General features: G+C 42.9%; 1 protein-coding gene across 1 annotated transcript in view; it reads right to left on the bottom strand.

Moving 5' to 3' along the window:
- LOC126191381 (tRNA (adenine(37)-N6)-methyltransferase) overlaps nt 1-17,317 on the bottom strand; it is a 103,242-nt gene that overhangs the window by 64,854 nt on the left and 21,071 nt on the right. Inside the window, exon 2 of the mRNA XM_049932233.1 lies at nt 14,580-14,876. Within this exon, the coding sequence (XP_049788190.1) occupies nt 14,580-14,876 (297 nt within the window). The remainder of the gene's footprint in view (nt 1-14,579; nt 14,877-17,317) is intronic.

Below are 17,317 nucleotides of genomic sequence, written 5' to 3'. Positions count from 1 at the left end.
TCATGACCTAAGTTCGTGGCTTGTAGAAAATAAACTAGTACTAACTCACAGTAAGACTCAGTTTTTACAGTTTCTAACACACAATTCAACAAAACCAGACATTCTAATTTCTCAGAACGGGCATGTGATTAGTGAAACTGAACTGTTCAAATTTCTAGGTGTTTAGATAGACAGTAAACGGTAATGGAAAGCCCACCTTCAGGATCTTGTTCAAAGACTTAATGCTGCCATTTTTACTATTCGAATAGTATTTGAAGTGAGTGATCATTCGACATGAAAATTAGTCTACCTTGCTTACTTTCATCCTCTTATGTCGTATGGTATTATATCTTGGTGTAACTCTTCCCATTCATAAAAGCATATTTTTGGCTCAGAAACGGGCGATTCAGGCAATAAGTGGTGCAAGTTCACGAACTTCTTGTCCTTGTCGACCCCTGTTCATGAGCCTGGGTATTTTAACATTGGCCGCATCCATTTTCAAAGCTACCGCTCGTATTCAAAAATCTTTGCAGTAATCCACGCACTTTCAAATCAAAACTGAAGAGTTTCCTCACGAGTCACTCCTTCTATTCTTTCGAGGAGTTCCTTGAAAAATTAAGCTGATTATCGTTGATTGTGTTTACTTAAACTTATGGATTGACTTTTTTTTCGGGTACATAAAACATTTTTTTTTCTGTTATTAATTTTATGTTGTAATTTCATGTACTGACATGTTCCATGACCTTGGAGATTTGCTCCTCAATTTGGTCCCTCAGTTTAGTCCTACGGAACTTGACGCATAAATAAATAAATAAATAAATAAATGTTCAAGGGTCTCACTTTCAGCCCTTCAGTGAAGGGCCTACTTTCCTTTACATGTAACATCAACTGGAAATATCTCTTTGCAACCCAATCCCAAAACCTTTCCAACAGCAAACCTGAAATTGAACCCTGCCTTGAACAGTTCCAACTATGATCCCAACTTGACCCATCAGCACTACCACTACCTTAAAATCATCTCTTACATCCTCCCTAGAATTCCTCACATCCAAAAATGTGTCACAGCACAATTTCAGGATTTCCAGCACTTGACATAAACAGAATTTTATGAAAGTGATTACAACCACTTTCTTTTTTGACATCCTCTAGTTGCTGTTGCTAATGTAATGTTACATTGTAAGTACATACCACAAAATTAAACATATGTTTCTTATTCATGGAAAGTTGCTATTGGTAAAGCTTGATACTTCAATTTCTTTCTCCCAAATCTGTTCAATTTTTAAATATTAATTTAAACATAAAGTTAAATAAAGGAAAGGCAACCACCACCTACAACAGATCCATGCATGGAGCACAGAAACACGTAACAGAAGCAACATGTGCATTAGCTTTCAAGTGCTAGCTCTTTTTTCTAGCAAAAGTGTACACACACGCACACACACACACACACACACACACACACACACACACACACAGGCGCGCACGCGAGGCCAAGGCAAGACTAAGGCTACTCAATTATTGAAAGCAGTTGCCTGAGCCGATGGAACCGGGGAGGGAATAGGGAAGGACACAAGGTTAGCAGGAAAGAGACAGGTCTTTGGACAGATGGCTGCCCAGCAGCACAACAACATGAAAAGAGTACGGAGGTAACAGCAAAATGAGATGCAGGAAGGAGGACTGGGATGGGGGAACAAGATAAGGGAAGAAAAGAGAGGATGAAGAGGAAGAGGGAGAAAGGGAGGGGACAGAGAAGGGAAAGGGGTTGAGAACATGGGGGAGGGGGAGGGGGTGGGGGAAGGAGGAAAGAGAGGCGCAGAGAGAGAGAGAGAGAGAGAGAGAGAGAGAGAGAGAGAGAGAGAGAGAGAGAATGCCCACATGGGGCAGGCAGAAGAAGAGCAGTGTGGACAGAAGAGAGAAGGACAAGTTAAGGCTGCAGATTCCTCGACTTGCGCCACAGGGTGGTGGGGTTTCGGGTTCCGCTGGATAGGTCAGGAGTTCACTATACACAGCAGGTGGCTACATGGGTAGCAGGGGTTGTGTGGCATGGACTGGGCGTTTTTTTTAGATCAGATGGCCTCGGGCAAGTACAGAAAGGGCAACAGCCTCAAAGGGTGCGGGACAAAGTCAGGACATGCGGGGGCCAAGCAGTGATCTGTATTGTAATTGTAAACTGTCGAAGCTGTGTTGGTAAACTACCGGAACTTCAAACACTGATAGAAAGCACCGAAGATGAAATCGTTACAGATACGGAAAGCTGGCTGAAGTCAGAGATAAACTCTGCCGAAATTTTTACAAAGGCACAGATGATGTTTAGAAAGGATAGATTGCATGCAACCAGTGGTGGCGTGTTTGTCGCAGTTAGTAGTAGTTTATCCTGTAGTGAAATAGAAGTGGATAGTTCCTGTGAATTATTATGGGTGGAGGTTATACTCAACAATCGAGCTAGGTTAATAATTGGCTCCTTTTACTGACCTCCCGACTCAGCAGCATTAGTGGCAGAACAACTGAGAGAAAATCTGGAATACATTTCACATAAGTTTCCTCAGCATGTTATAGTCTTAGATGGAGATTTCAATTTACCAGATATAGACTGGGACACACAGATGTTTAGGGTGGGTGGTAGGGACAGAGCATCGAGTGACATTATACAGAGTGCGCTATCCGAAAATTACCTCGAGCAATTAAACAGAAAACCAACTCATGGAGATAACATCTTGGACTTACTGATAACAAACAGGCCCGAACTTTTCGAGTCTGTAAGCGCAGAACAGGGAATCAGTGATCATAAGGCCGTTGTAGCATCCCTGAATATGGAAGTAAATAGGAATATAAAAAAAGGGAGGAAGGTTTATCTGTTTAGCAAGAGTAATAGGAGACAGATTTCAGACTACCAAACAGATCAAAACGAAAATTTCTGTTCTGACACTAACAATCGTAAAATGCGTTTTAGACAGGTACGCGTCGAGTAAAACTGTGAGGGATGGGAAAAACCCACCGTGATTCAACAACAAAGTTAGGAAACTACTGCGAAAGCTAAGAGATCTTCACTGCAAATTTAAATGCAGCCAAAACCTCTCAGACAAACTGAAGCTAAACGATGTCAAAGTTAGCGTAATGAGGGCTATGCGTGAAGCGTTCAGTGAATTCAAAAGTAAAATTCTATGTACCGACTTGACAGAAAATCCTAGGAAGTTCTGCTCTTAAGTTAAATCAGTAAGTGGATCGAAACAGCATATCCAGACACTCTGGGATGATGATCACACTGAAACAGAGGAAGACACGCGTAAAACTGAAATACTAAACAGCTTTTTCCAAAGCTGTTTCGCAGAGGAAGACCGCACTGCGGTTCCTTCTCTAAATCCTCGCATGAACGAAAAAATGGCTGACATCGAAATAAGTGTCCAAGGAATAGAAAAGCAACTGAAACCACTCAACAGAGGAAAGTTCACTGGACCTGACAGGATACCAATTCGATTCTACACAGAGTCTGCAAAAGAACTTGCCCCCCTTCTAACAGCCATGTACCGCAAGTCTCTAGAGGAACGGAAGGTTCCAAATGATTGGAAAAGAGCACAGGTAGTTCCAGTTTTCAAGAAGGGTTGTCGAGCAGATGCGCAAAACTATAGGCCTATATCTCTGACATCAATCTGTTGTAGAATTTTAGAACAGGTTTTTTGCTCGTGTATCATGTCATTTCTGGAAACCCAGATTCTACTCTGTAGGAATCAACATGGATTCCGGAAACAGCGATCGAGTGAGACCCAACTCGCTTTATTTGTTCACGAGACCCAGAAAATAGTAGATACAGGCTCCCAGGTAGCTGCCATTTTCCTTAACTTCCAGAAGGCATTCAATACAGTTCCGCACTGTCGCCTGATCAACAATGTTAGAGCCAACGGAATATCAGACCAGCTGTGTGGCTGAATTGAAGAGTTTTTAGCAAACAGAACACAGCATGTTGTTCTAAATGGAGAGACCTCTACAGACGTTAAAGTAACCTTTGGCGTGCCACATGGGAGTGTTATGGGACCATTGCTTTTCACAATACATATAAATGACCTAGTAGATAGTGTCAGAAGTTCCATGCGGCTTTTCACGGATGATTCTGTAGTATACAGAGAAGTTGCAGCATTAGAAAATTGCAGCGATACGCAGGAAGATCTGCAGCGGATAGGCACTTGGTGCAGGGAGTGGCGACTAACCCTTAACATAGACAAATGTAATGTATTGTGAATACATAGAAAGAAGCATCCTTTGATGTATGATTATATGATAGCAGAACAAACACTGGTAGCAGTTACTTCTGTAAAATATCTGGGAGTATGCGTACGGAACGATTTGAAATGGAATGATCATATAAAATTAATTGTTGGTAAGGCGAGTGCCAGGTTGAGATTCACTGGGAGAGTCCTTAGAAAATTTAGTCCATCAACAAAGGAGGTGGCTTACAAAACACTCGTTCGACCTATACTAGAGTATTACTCATCAGTGTGAGATCCGTACCAGGTCGGGTTGACAGAGGAGATAGAGAAGATCCAAAGCAGAGTGGCGTGTTTTGTCACAGGGTTATTTGGTAAGCGTGATAGCATTTCTGGATGAGGTATTGAATATATTGCTTCCCCGTACTTATACCTCCCGAGGAGATCACGAATGTAAAATTAGAGAGATTCGAGCGCACACGGAGGCTTTCCGGCAGTCGTTCTTCCCGCGAACCATACGTGACTGGGTAGTAAAGCAGCTGTTTTAAGTCATTTGTGTTGTGGCGTGCAGTTGGATGGCCAAGTTTGTAGTATGTCAAAGTATTGTGGTCGCCATTCATGTGAATAGGCAGTTAGTTTCTTGTCATGCCCACATAGAATACTGTGCAGTAATTGCAGCATAACTGATATAAACATGGCTGTTTCCACATGTGGCTCTGCCTTTTACGGGTAGTAAATGCCTGTGACTGGACTGCACTAGGTGGTAGGTGGGTGTATAGGAAAGGCCGTGCGCCTGGGCTGACCAAAATGGAATGGCCCATGGGGTACAGTATTGGGAGTAAGTTTGGAATAAAGATAGACAAGGATATTCTGTAAGTTGGGTGGGCGGCAGAATACTACTTTGGGGGATGTGGATAGGATTTTGGGTAAGATATTCCTCATCTCAGGGCATGGCAAGAGATTGTCGAAGCCCGGGTAGTGAATGTGGTTGAGCCTTCCATGGACTGGGTGATACAGGTTGATCAGAAAAGTGCTACTCAGTGGCTAGTTAATAGGTTTACAAGGAAAATTCAGAAGACTGGGACTGCACATGAACAAAGGCAGTGAGAGCATTTTAAGGCATAAGGTAAATGGCTGTGATACTGCTAAGTCCCTTTTCTTATCATGGATTCTGCTGCAAACATAGAGGTGGTTGTTCAAGCTGGTCCCTCTGACAGTATCTGATAAACTGATTTTCAATTAAATTTGTCACGTGACTTCTGCTCACCTCAAGTTTTATCAACGTCACAAGCAACTGAGTCAAAATAATGGAACTTGGGCCTATGTCACCGATGCAAGTTTTTTATGCCTACCACTAAAGAATGTTATGCAGAAAGCACGATCAGAGATGTGATCGTCTACACAGCACCCCATAAAAAGTTTCAGTTATAGGTTTTACAGTTTGATGACCCTTTGTTAGGCAAAGTGTTTCATTTAGCCATAGGCCTAAGAAGTCATCCAAGTGGCAGGCCATCACTTAGATTCCTGGACGGGCAAACTGCTGCAGTAAACAGTGAATTCAGACATGTGGAGGATTCAGCATCCAGTGGTGATGTCATGGCAGTGCACAAACAACAGCGAGTGTGTCCCCCTCTTTGGAAACAGTGGGTCTCACAACAGCCCAGGTTGCAACAGCCTTGCCCATCCTGCCTGGAGTGTTTTCAGAAGCATGCTACAGACGAATGCCCAATCCAGAGGGTGGATTGCACTAAATGCACAGGATGGGGTAATGTGACTGCAAGATCAAATGGGCGTTAATGTTGTATGTTTCCCATCCACATGGGAAAGGTTCTCTGATAAAATGTTCATTTTGCTGCCAGTGGCTGGCAAGACAGTCAACTTTCAAGTCGATACAAGGACCACCACCTGTCCCATCAATTTTCAAATACATTTACAATTACAGACACTTGTAATCACTTATCAGTTCGACAGTTGGTAAATTATAAAAAGCAACACATTCTGCTGAAAGAGTCAATTTACCACAGAATCCATTTACAAAAATGTAACCAGCAACATAACTTTCTCAGGGTTGCCACAAGTTTCCCCAAGTGAAATTTCCTGATATCTTCCTGCTTACCGGATGAGTTTTCGTATTTTTCCTTGAAAAATTTTGAGACTGATTGATTGACTGATTAACTGAGAGGGTTTATGGGACCAAACAGTGTGGTCATCAGTCCTGTGATTAAAAAGCTACTCACAGTAGAAAGAGGGTCCGCTGAAAGTGGAAAGATCCAGTTGGGGGACTCAAACTATAAAACAAGGAAGTTAAAACACAGACAGTAAAAGGCATAAAAGGTTAAACCAAATCTAAAAACTGGAAAGAAAGAGTGGTCTTTCCACAGGGGAGCAGTCATGGGGTCCCAGACTGAGAAAACATGAAGAGAGACCTTAACCACAACCATCTTACCCCTGATCCAAGAGTAAAGCAAAACCCTATATCAAGAAATAACCACTGAGGAAACTGAGGACCAGTTCAACCATCGGTGAATTGTCTGCTAATATTAAAATTAAAAAAAAAGACTATACTTAGCACAAAGGGCCAAAACAAGGGGACATCCCAACAATATGTGGGATAATGCCTGTTTGGCTCCACAAACATATTGTGCGGGTGGTTCGTTATGCAGGAGGAGACAATGGGTGAGCCTGGTATGACCAATACATAGAGGGCATAAAGCAGTGGACTCCTCCTGAGAGGAGTGGAAGGAAGAGCACCAAAGCTCCTGGTTTGTGTGGATTTTATTACTGAGAGCAGTAGCACACCAGATGTCATTCCACTTTTGGGCAAAGAGAGATCTTACATAGATCTACATATCAGCAGCCGGAGTCATGAACGGGAATGGAGTGTGAGTATCAGCTTCTCTAGCTACACAGTCAGCCACTTCATTCCCTGAGATACCCACATGGTTTGGGACCCAGAGAAATACAACTGAGCAGGCAGCATGGCCAAGGGAGGAGGGGTGGTCATGGATAGCAGATATCAAAGGAAGACAAGACTAGCAGGCTGCTAATTGAGTCAGTATATATTAAAACACTGTGGAGGGAGGCCTGAGTAACAAAATTGAGGGCCCTCGTAAAGGCTAGCAGCTCTGCTGTAAACACACTACATGATTCCAGCAATAAATGGTGTTCTAAGCCAGTATAAGACATGAAAGTGTATCCCACTTTATCTATTGTCTTAGAACCATCAGTGTAGGAGATGGTAGCACCCTGGAACTCTGCAAGGATGGAATGTATAAGACGCCAGAAGACCATAAGAGCGACGCAGACCACCCTGAATAGGTCGGTCCTAATCTGTGGTCTAGGCATCATCCAACAGGGGGTGTGAGAGGAAATACACGGGGAGCATTTCAGTGAGTGGTGATGGAGATCTCGACAGGGGGAAGTGAGACGCATTCCAACCTGCACTCCCACATGTGGACAGTGATCATGAGGGAGATGTCCCACGCTTGCTAAGAGGACAGGGTAAACAGGACGGTCAGGGAATCTGCGAATGGTGATAGCTTAAGAAACCAGGAGTTTGCTTCTCGTATTTGTAGAGGGAGAATCCCACCTTCTGTGAGGAGACTGTCAACATAACTAGTGCGAAATGCACCAATAGCCAGGCGCACCCCACAATGGTGAACAGGATCAAGTATTTTCAGAATGGAATGAGCTGCTGAGTCATAAACCTGGTTTCCATAATCTAGTTTGAACAAGACCAGAGCGCACAGTAAAGGTGGAAAGAGTAGCATGGTCTGCACCCCAAGACGTGCGGGCCAGGCGTCAGAAAGCATTAAGCTTTGCATGCAAGTAGTCTTCAGGAGGCAAATATGGGGCAGCCACATCAGCTTCTTATCAAAAATAATGCCCAAGAAACGGGACTGTGCTGCAACATCTAGGAGCTGGTCACCTAAATAAAGTTCTGGATCGGGGTGTACTATGGGTTGATGACAAAAATGCATAACCCGCATTTTGGAGGGAGAAAACTGGAAGCCATAGGAGACAGCCCATGTAGAGGTCTGTCAGATGGCACCTTGGAGCCAGCGTCCAGCAGACGCGACAGAGTGGGAGCTGCATCAGATGCAAAAATTGTCGAATACAATGCCGGGGTAACCTGAGGGCCAACAGAGGTAACAAGCCCATTGATGGCTACAAGGAAGAGTGTGACACTCAATAAACAACCCTGTGGGATACCATTCTCCTGAATCTGAGGGGTGCTCAGTGAAGTGCCAACTCAAAACCCAGAAGAGCTGGTGGGATAAAAAACCAAATAATGAGGGGGGCCACAAAAGCCCCAGTCGTGGAGGATAAGTAAAATGTGATGGCACCACGCCATGTTGTGTGCCTTATGTAGGTCAAAGAAGACCAAGACAAGGTGCCGACTGTTATTGAAACCCTGTTGGATTGCAGTTTCCAATCTGATAAATGGTCAGTTGGAGATCATCCTTCCCGGAAGACACTCATCAGGGCAAAAGGTCCCGAAGTTCGAGTACCCAACATAATCAGAAGCTAACCATCCTCTCAAGCAGTTTACAAAGACTAACTGGGTGGTAGCTGTCGAGAGACATTGGGTTCTTCCCAGGCTTAAGGATGGGGATAACTGTACTATCTCGCCATTGTGAGGGGAAGGCACCCAGGAGCCAAATGCAGTTGAAGACCCTGTGTAGATATTGCCTCTGCGTAATGTCCAAGTGTTGGAATTGTTGCGTCATCTGCTTGTGGATGGAATCCAGGCCTAAGGCTGTGTCACCTGAAGAGGTAAGAGCCTGCAAGAATTCCCATTCATGTGTCACCTGAAGAGGTAAGAGCCTGCAAGAATTCCCATTCAGTGAAGGGTTCATCATAGGGTTCAACTTGGTGAGGGTTGAAACAGAGAGTGGTTGGTTGAACTCTGTGTTTCTGCCAGATAAAGGTAGCAGAATAGGAAGAGGAAGCGGGTGTTGTCGCAAAGTATGTCGTGAAGTGTTCTGCAAGAACCAATAGATCAATAGACAGAATACCTTGGAGGATAAGCCCCTGGACAGCTGACTGTCACTGGCTGCCCAGAAGGCTACAGAGCATGGATCAAACCTGCGACAAAGAGCCATATGTCCCCAGGGAGGAAACATAGCACACCCAGCATTCCTTTTTACTCTGCATAATAAGGTAACAAGCCTTAGCACAAAGACACTTGAAAGTGAGGAGGTTCGTCTGTGAAGGGTGTTGTTTAAATTGCTGCAGCGCCCATTGGGAGTCCTGGATAGCGACTGCTACGTTCTTGGTCCACCACGGTTTTGGTCAACCTGGGGATAAGTGGACAACAGTCCAGCAGCGTGAAGAATAGTGGCAGAGATTCCCTGCATGACCGCATCAATGCAATTCGAGAGAGAGGTGTCAAAGCGCATATATAAAGGCCAACTGGCACTGTGGATGCTCAACATGGAGGCCTGTCTGCCTGGCGGCTGCAGGGGAATGACAGAATCACAAGAAAGTGGTCACTGTCACAAGGACCACCATGGGGTGACCAATGTCAGTAGTAAGTTGGTCAAGTGGAAGGCCTCTACCCAATGAAATGACACTCTTCCAAAGTGGGTGGTGTCCATTGAAGTCCCCAAGGACAAGATACAGAGGCAGGAGTTGCTGTATTCAGGTAGACAGTTCAACATAAGGAAGAGACCAACCTGGAGGGCGGTAGACATTACAAATGGTGATTGCCGGAGTTGTCTGCACTCTACCCGCTATTGCTTCCAGAGTGGTATGAAGGCGGATCCAGTCACAAATGACATCAGTGCAAAATAAAGTGCAGACCCCTCCAGACACTATCCCGGTGCCAGCGCAGTTCTGACACAATGCCCTATACTACAAAACATTGGAGAGTGGTCATCACGAAAATGTGTTTCTTGAAGAGCAAGACACAATAAAGAGTAGGAGGAAACAAGGAATTGTATTTCCAGGAGGTGACGATAATATCCGTTTCAATTCCACTGGATTATCGTGTGGTGAGCGTCCAGGTGAGACATAAAGAAGCTGAGGGGAGGTCACATCACTTGGTCAGTGGTCGTCGCCAATGAGGGAGGGGTGACCTCCATAAAAGCTGAGTCTGATTCGGGATTAGGTAGAGGGGGCGAAGCTCCCTGGGAAGCTGGGGAAGCCTCGTCCTATGACTTTCACTGCTTCTTCTTCTCCCTTGGAGAGAGAGGAGGCATTATCAGTAAGAGAATAGGTTGCAGTGAACTTGGGATCAGACAGAGAGCGAGTGCTTTGGGGCCCCTTGGAGTGCGAGAAGAGGACTTCTCTCCTGGCTGAGGCTGAGGAGGAGGAGGAGGAGGAGGAGGAGGAGGAGGAGGAGGTGGAGGAGTGGTTCCTGGAGAGAAAGGAACAGGAGCCACCGAGGGTGAGGAAAGGGATGGGGGGGGCAGGATAGGGGTAACGAGGAGGGATGACGAGGGGAAGACATAACTGAAGCAAAGGTAGAGGGAAAGGGTTAAGTCTGCAAAATTCCCTCTGAGCCTCAAAGTAGCTGAGACAGTCAAGGCTCACTATTTCCTGAATTCTTTTTTCTTCCATGTACACTGGGTACTCCGATGAGTGGGGAGAATGGAGACCAGAGCACTTTACATTGTTAGGCTTCACTGCTTTTCATAAGTGCTTCAAACTTGGGCACTTTGTTGCGAATACTTCAGCAGTTTACCATTAGGATTTTAAAACTCTCACATGCGAGAGGAATTTCTTTCCATCTTACATTGATATTTCTGGGTTTCCTACAGCTACCATTATCCAGATTGGATGGAGAGTTGCCCACTCTAAAAACCCATTGTGTGTACCCCACACACAGTCAGCTAGCCGAGTAGCAGCCTCTGATGCGCAGTGCACACCTGACTCATTTACGGGATCCCACAGTTCTCTACCCTTTGGCAAAGTACAGGAAGTCACTGCCCAGCTTGTCACTGAACCTTCAAAAGTCTAGTTCAGTCCTTTTACTCAACTCAGAATGATAAGTTCTGGGGACAATGCCACAAATTGTGAGCTACGTTGAAACTCCATGCGTAAGGCTATTCTTCTCAACCTTCTCTGGCAGACGCTGGAATGACCCAAGAATAATATCGGAGCCCATACAACAGGCATCATTTGTTCCAACATGCGCCACAATCTGCAGTTGGTTGCACCTTGTTACCTCGATGGCTGCTGGAATAGGTTCTTCAAAATGTTGAATTAGGCCCCTACGCATACACACAGAGTGCCTTTTCTGCCCCTTGCTGCCATTTTCCTAAGGGCTATCATCATTTGCCGTACATTTGAACTGCTGACAATTAATAGACCCCTACCCTTTAGCCTTTGCCTCCTTCTGCCACCGGACAAAACAGGTTTCCCCAAATAGGTGACATGAGTCCCACTGGCTCAGTTTCATTTTCAGTGCAAGACAGCACCTTAAACTTGTTGGTTAAGGGGATTAGCACAACACCCCGAGTCCACCCTTGTCTCCAATCACCCTGTGCAGGACGCATAGATCTCCCATTGACATGCCACTCGAAGTCAAGTGGACAAGTAACAACATATCTATTCTTTCTGCAGAGACATGATCCATGGGAGACGACAGTACCTGAGGTACTTCTGGTACAGGTATCACAGGTAGACGACTCTCGGGATCTCTTCTGACACACCAATTCACTGCAGCTGCCAATCGTTTAACAGTAGTCAGGGTGATTTCCAACTGCTTACAAATGTCAACCAACTCATCCTGTGTTCGAGAACAGCATTGACAGTGATGCCGCATTTTGGCTGGTGCAATTTATTATATGGTAGTGAACAAATAACTTTAAATTAAGCCAGCTTCTTATCTGCTGAGCTAAAAAGCTGCTAATTCTCTACAAGAACTGAAGCAGCTACACCAAAACGAGATTACTAGTTTCCTAAAACATTTTAAGGTTAATTATAGTTGTTAGCAAATTTGAAAACAGAGTTAATTTATGATAAATGCAGATAATATATAGGGCTGCTCCTCTTTAAGGGAAAATTAGATATAACACAATATGTCAGTTAAAAAATCTGTTACAGTAACTAAATCTCAGACGCCGATTTGGTACAAATTGCTCTTAGATTATGCAAAGGACAATGAAGTTCAGGGGTGATATATTCTTTGTCAAAACTGTGAGCCACAAAAAAACTGATTTGCTACAAAATAAATTATGTATCCAAAACACATGTACTGATAATTTATGAAAATATAGTTGAATTGTGCAATGAAATTAATGGCTCTGAGCACTATGGGACTTAACTGCTACGGTCATCAGTCCCCTAGAACTTAGAACTACTTAAACCTAACTAACCTAAGGACAGCACACAACACCCAGCCATCACGAGGCAGAGAAAATCCCTGACCCCGCCGAGAATCGAACCCGGGAACCCGGGCGTGGGAAGCGAGAACGCTACCGCACGACCACGAGATGCGGGCAATTGTGCAATGAAATTAGAGAATAATTATTTGAACAATGATAGACCACCTGTTCTCAAAAATTTTAAAATAGCACAATAAGTTTAAGCCTGCAGCTGACGATAATAGTACAAGTTTATCGCAGCACTCGTGAATGTCCGAAAATTCAAAATATATCACAATACAAATGGGTATTGAGACAATCAATGAAAGATTTTGCAGAAACAATGCAAAAAATAAAATACACGAATCTCCAACTTCAAGTCAGCACACGATCTTGAACATGGGGTGTGGTATCACACAAAGGAAAATTCCCAAGTTCAGGTTTTACATATAAACAAATGTGCATATTGCACGAATTTTTCACTTAGCTTATTCTTTGCATGCTTCTAGACTGGCATGCTGGCAAGCTGAAGGTGAACATTGCAGCGCGAGTTTATCTCCATCAAAATTACTAAAACGTGCAGCACTAACAAAGCCCGTCTTCTGCCTGTTGCAACTAACAATGCACCCTTCATTACAACCACCATACTCTGGAGCTTGCCAAATACTCAAATGTGGGGAATATACACTGCAAATAATGTGCAATAGCAAGCCACTGATGGTATCACTGGAACGGGTCAAACCATCATATTTGCTTACATCAGTTGCCCCCAAGCAACAACAAGAAACCTGAGATTCCACATTGACGACCTCAAACCAACCCTGTAGTCGGACAAGTCACTTGAACCCAGCGCTGCCCTCACCTCAGCAAACAAGCCCCCAGAAGGCACCACATACACCACCAGTTTACACAAGAGCGTTGAAAACACTCACACATTCTGGGGGCTACACACTGCCGCAGGGCAGTTGTGTGAAAAGTGTTGACCTTGGATAATGATTAAAAGTATATTGTTCTTTGGTCTCTACCAACCTTCATTTGTTGATGTCATATTTTATATTTGTTTTTAGTACCTGAAAGTCCCTCGTCAACTTTCCGTTTTTAAGGTGGGTTTTCATAGTCAGGTTATTTGGTTATGGGTGTATTATTGAATTATTGCCACTTTTATTATGGAAAAATTGGATAATGTAATAAATGTGAGCTGAAATGTAAAAATAAGAACACGTGGTTCTTCACAAACAAGTTATAAGAAACTAATACCAAATCAGCAGAAAGTTTCATCAAAATTGGCGGAAAATGACACTGAAATATGCAAAAAAATTACACCAAAACTGACCATGGAATTAAAAGTATTTTTCCTGTCCTTAATAACATCACAGCAATAAAGAGAAAATTACTGCACAGTGAAGACAAACATTTACAAACACTCATCCAGGGAACAGATAGAAATAGAGCAATTGCCTATATGAGTTGTTTTCCTCCAACCACAATTTCTGGCACTTTTTGGGATACCTATAAAATTATGAACGAAAAGTTAAGATGCTACAGAAATTTAAAATGTACAAGCAAAATACGAGACCAAGCAGTAACTAAATAATACATACACCTAGTCCAGAACCAAGGCTGGTAAACCTAGTACTCCAAGAAGGCCACCTCTAGATGACTCATTAAACAATTTGCAAGCAAAGAATCACCCTGGTTCCCATTGCTGTACCTTTATAAGTATGACACTCAAAGGTGAAATAAATGTCAGTTGAAATATCATTTATGTCAGTCCTTAAGAATGGTCTTGGACTTCTCAGGCAGGAAAGCACTGGGGAGGAAATGCACAGCATCAGCCAAATGGTGTACAAAAGAGATTTGTTGGTGGCAGTAAAGAGCAAAACTTCTGGAGAAATTAGATCACATGCTCTTGTAGGCAAGTATATTATCAGTATCTTCGATAAAGGATCAAGTCTATGTGCACAAAAATAAATGACTTAATGTAAAAATTCCAGATTTGCTGCCCCTTAATGCAAATTATATGCATACTGTACTGTTGCAGAATGTCACACACACAGAAGTGATTGTAGCATTTCAATGACATACATACCACATATGTGAGAATTCTTCCAATCCTTCTAGGGCATGTTCAGGATTTGTGAAGACTGTATTAGAAAGTGTTAGTTTCCCTCGACTGCTTGCACAAATACCAGGCTGTCGGGGTGTTCCTCTTTTGGCTGGAAACCAAGTAGAGATGGTACCAATTGGGTGTAATGTTAAGCTATCATCTGGCACATTGCTTTGTGATGTCGCCTCCCTACAACCACTGCACTGCCATGTTTCCAATACATTATGAATATTGTCAATTTCCTTCCTTTGTAAAATACTCAGTGAGCGTATCTGCTGCCTGAAAACAAAAATTAAACATAAAAAAATTATAAAATTAAAATGGAAACATACCATTACAAACCTTCAAAATGTTCAAATTTTGCACTCAAATAGCATCAGTGAAGTCATCTGGTGTATACAAGTTAAGAATTACACGACAAGACTAAAAAGGCAGATAGAGGTGACATTTATATTACCTCTCCTTTTGTCTCAACATCTCTCTCAGTTCTGTATAAACTTTTTCCTCTGTTCCTAGATAACAGGGAGGAATAGCTACCTGCATAACTATCTCTCCTGCAATTATTTTTGTTTACATGTTTGTATGGCCATCTTCCAAAGCAGCTGTTAAAAACAATTATTACTGCTTTCTCTGTCTTCAGCTTACTGCAATCAATTAAAGACGATTTTATACCATACATATTTTGCCTTTGTTACAACACATCTGTGGCCATTCTGTAAATAAGGATATGTATGTTTGTACATTTTGGTTGTTATAGATTAAAAGTGTTTTTTGATGTGCAATTTACTTATAGTGTTTCTGCCTCTTGTTCACATACATGTGCTCACACTGTAATACTGTGCTTAGCGAGGTGAAGTGCAAATAATGCCAATGCAGTGAAAAGGAAAGCGCAAAGTGCAAAACGGCACATAACTGTCAAGTGTATATGTATAACCTCCGCTAACAAATAAGGAAAAGACAATGGTTTGCAGAATATGTGAACAAGAGGCAGAAACACCATATACTGCATGCCAGAAATACTGTTTTAATCTATAACACCTAAAGTGTGCAAACACATACATCCATGTTTACAGAATGACCACAGAAGATGTTTTGTAAATAAAAGTGAAACGTCTCCAGTATAAAATTCTCTTTGTTTATTACAAGTAAGTTTCAGACAGAGAAGCAAATAATAATTGATTTTTGTTTATTTTTATTTTATTTATTTACCACTTAGTCACATTCATGATATGGGATACACTGGGTTGGACTGGATTGGCGGGGTTAAAGGGACCAAACTATGAGGTCATCAAGAACCTCCACCCTATTTGTGTTAAGTTGGGAAGAGTCCTCAAAAACAAGAATACAGAACACTAATCCTGAAGCGCCCAGCTGTAACAAAGAGTCAATAAATCCAAGACACAGAAGCAAGTAAAAGTGAGAGAGAGGTAAGAGAGTGAAGGTTGGTGAGTTTCTGCATACAGGATGCAGGTGGAGGCCCCCAGGGCATGTTATGCGGTGGGAGACGCACCTTCTGCATCCAACTGGTGTTCCCTCACCCTCCATTAACACAAGAAAATCTAACACAGAAATGTTGATAAAATCTCAGGGAAGAGAACATCATTGATGAGACAGTAACCAATGACAGGCATAAAACAATAAGAAGACTTATAAAGGTGAGAATGATAGGGGCCAGACTGGACCATTGAGCAAGGGCAGCCATGGGCTCCGTGGGTCGGAGCAGGTGACGGGGCACCCCTCTAATCCCTTCAAGTGGCTGACAAGGCCAGTGTGCCCTACCTCACAAAAAGAAGTAAAAAACACATTCATGGGTAAATGTAAAAACTAGATCAGCCACTCTGTCATCATCCACCAGCACCAAAGGCAGTATGTCTGCAGGTTTAAGGTTTCAGCATAAGGTGGTCAACTTAGTGCAGTCTAGTAGATGTGGACCACTGTCAGAGAGGCACCACACTGACAGTGAGGTGGATCCACACACTGTAGAATCCGGCATTGGGTCAGCCAAGTGTGGCCAGTGCAAAGCTGAAGAGAAAAGTAGTTTCCCTGCGAGAAGCATGAAGGAAAGACTGCTATTTCAAACAAAATTCTGAGACAAGTTAATATATGCAATTATTAAACCACTACATAAGAACTATAACAAGACTGACTTAAACAATTATTGTTCAGTTTCCTTATTGACATCTTTTTCCAAAAAAATCGAAAAAGTATTGTACTCAAGAGTAGTGACACACTTAAGAGGAAACAATTTACTTAGCACATCACAGCTTGGATTCCCAGAAGGGTTGCTTGAAAGAGACTGTTATTTATACATTCATCACCAAATAGTACAAGCCTTAATTAATAGTATATCGCCATTTGGTATTTTTTGTGATTTTCCCAAGGTGTTTGATTGTGTTGATCACAATACTCTCTTAAAAAAACTCAAGTTTAATGAAACTGGTGGTTTTACACACACCTGCTTTGAATCACACTTAACAAACAGAATGCAAAGAGCTGCGCTGAATAATTTGGATAATTAGATGATTATAGTGACCTGGGAGTGGGGGGGGGTCAAAAAAGGTGTCCCACAGGGACTATCTCTGCCTACGTAGATCAACACCTTCAACCCATTACATGCAGTCTCCCATCCTTCATCAGACACCAACCACTTTCTCGAACGTCTGGAATCCTTACCCAATCTGTTACCCCCGGAAACCATCCTTGTAACCATTGATGCCACT

The sequence above is a fragment of the Schistocerca cancellata genome, chromosome 6, assembly GCF_023864275.1.
Source record: "Schistocerca cancellata isolate TAMUIC-IGC-003103 chromosome 6, iqSchCanc2.1, whole genome shotgun sequence".
NCBI classification, from domain to species: Eukaryota; Metazoa; Arthropoda; class Insecta; order Orthoptera; family Acrididae; genus Schistocerca; species Schistocerca cancellata.
This window is presented reverse-complemented; position numbering and strand designations above follow the sequence as displayed.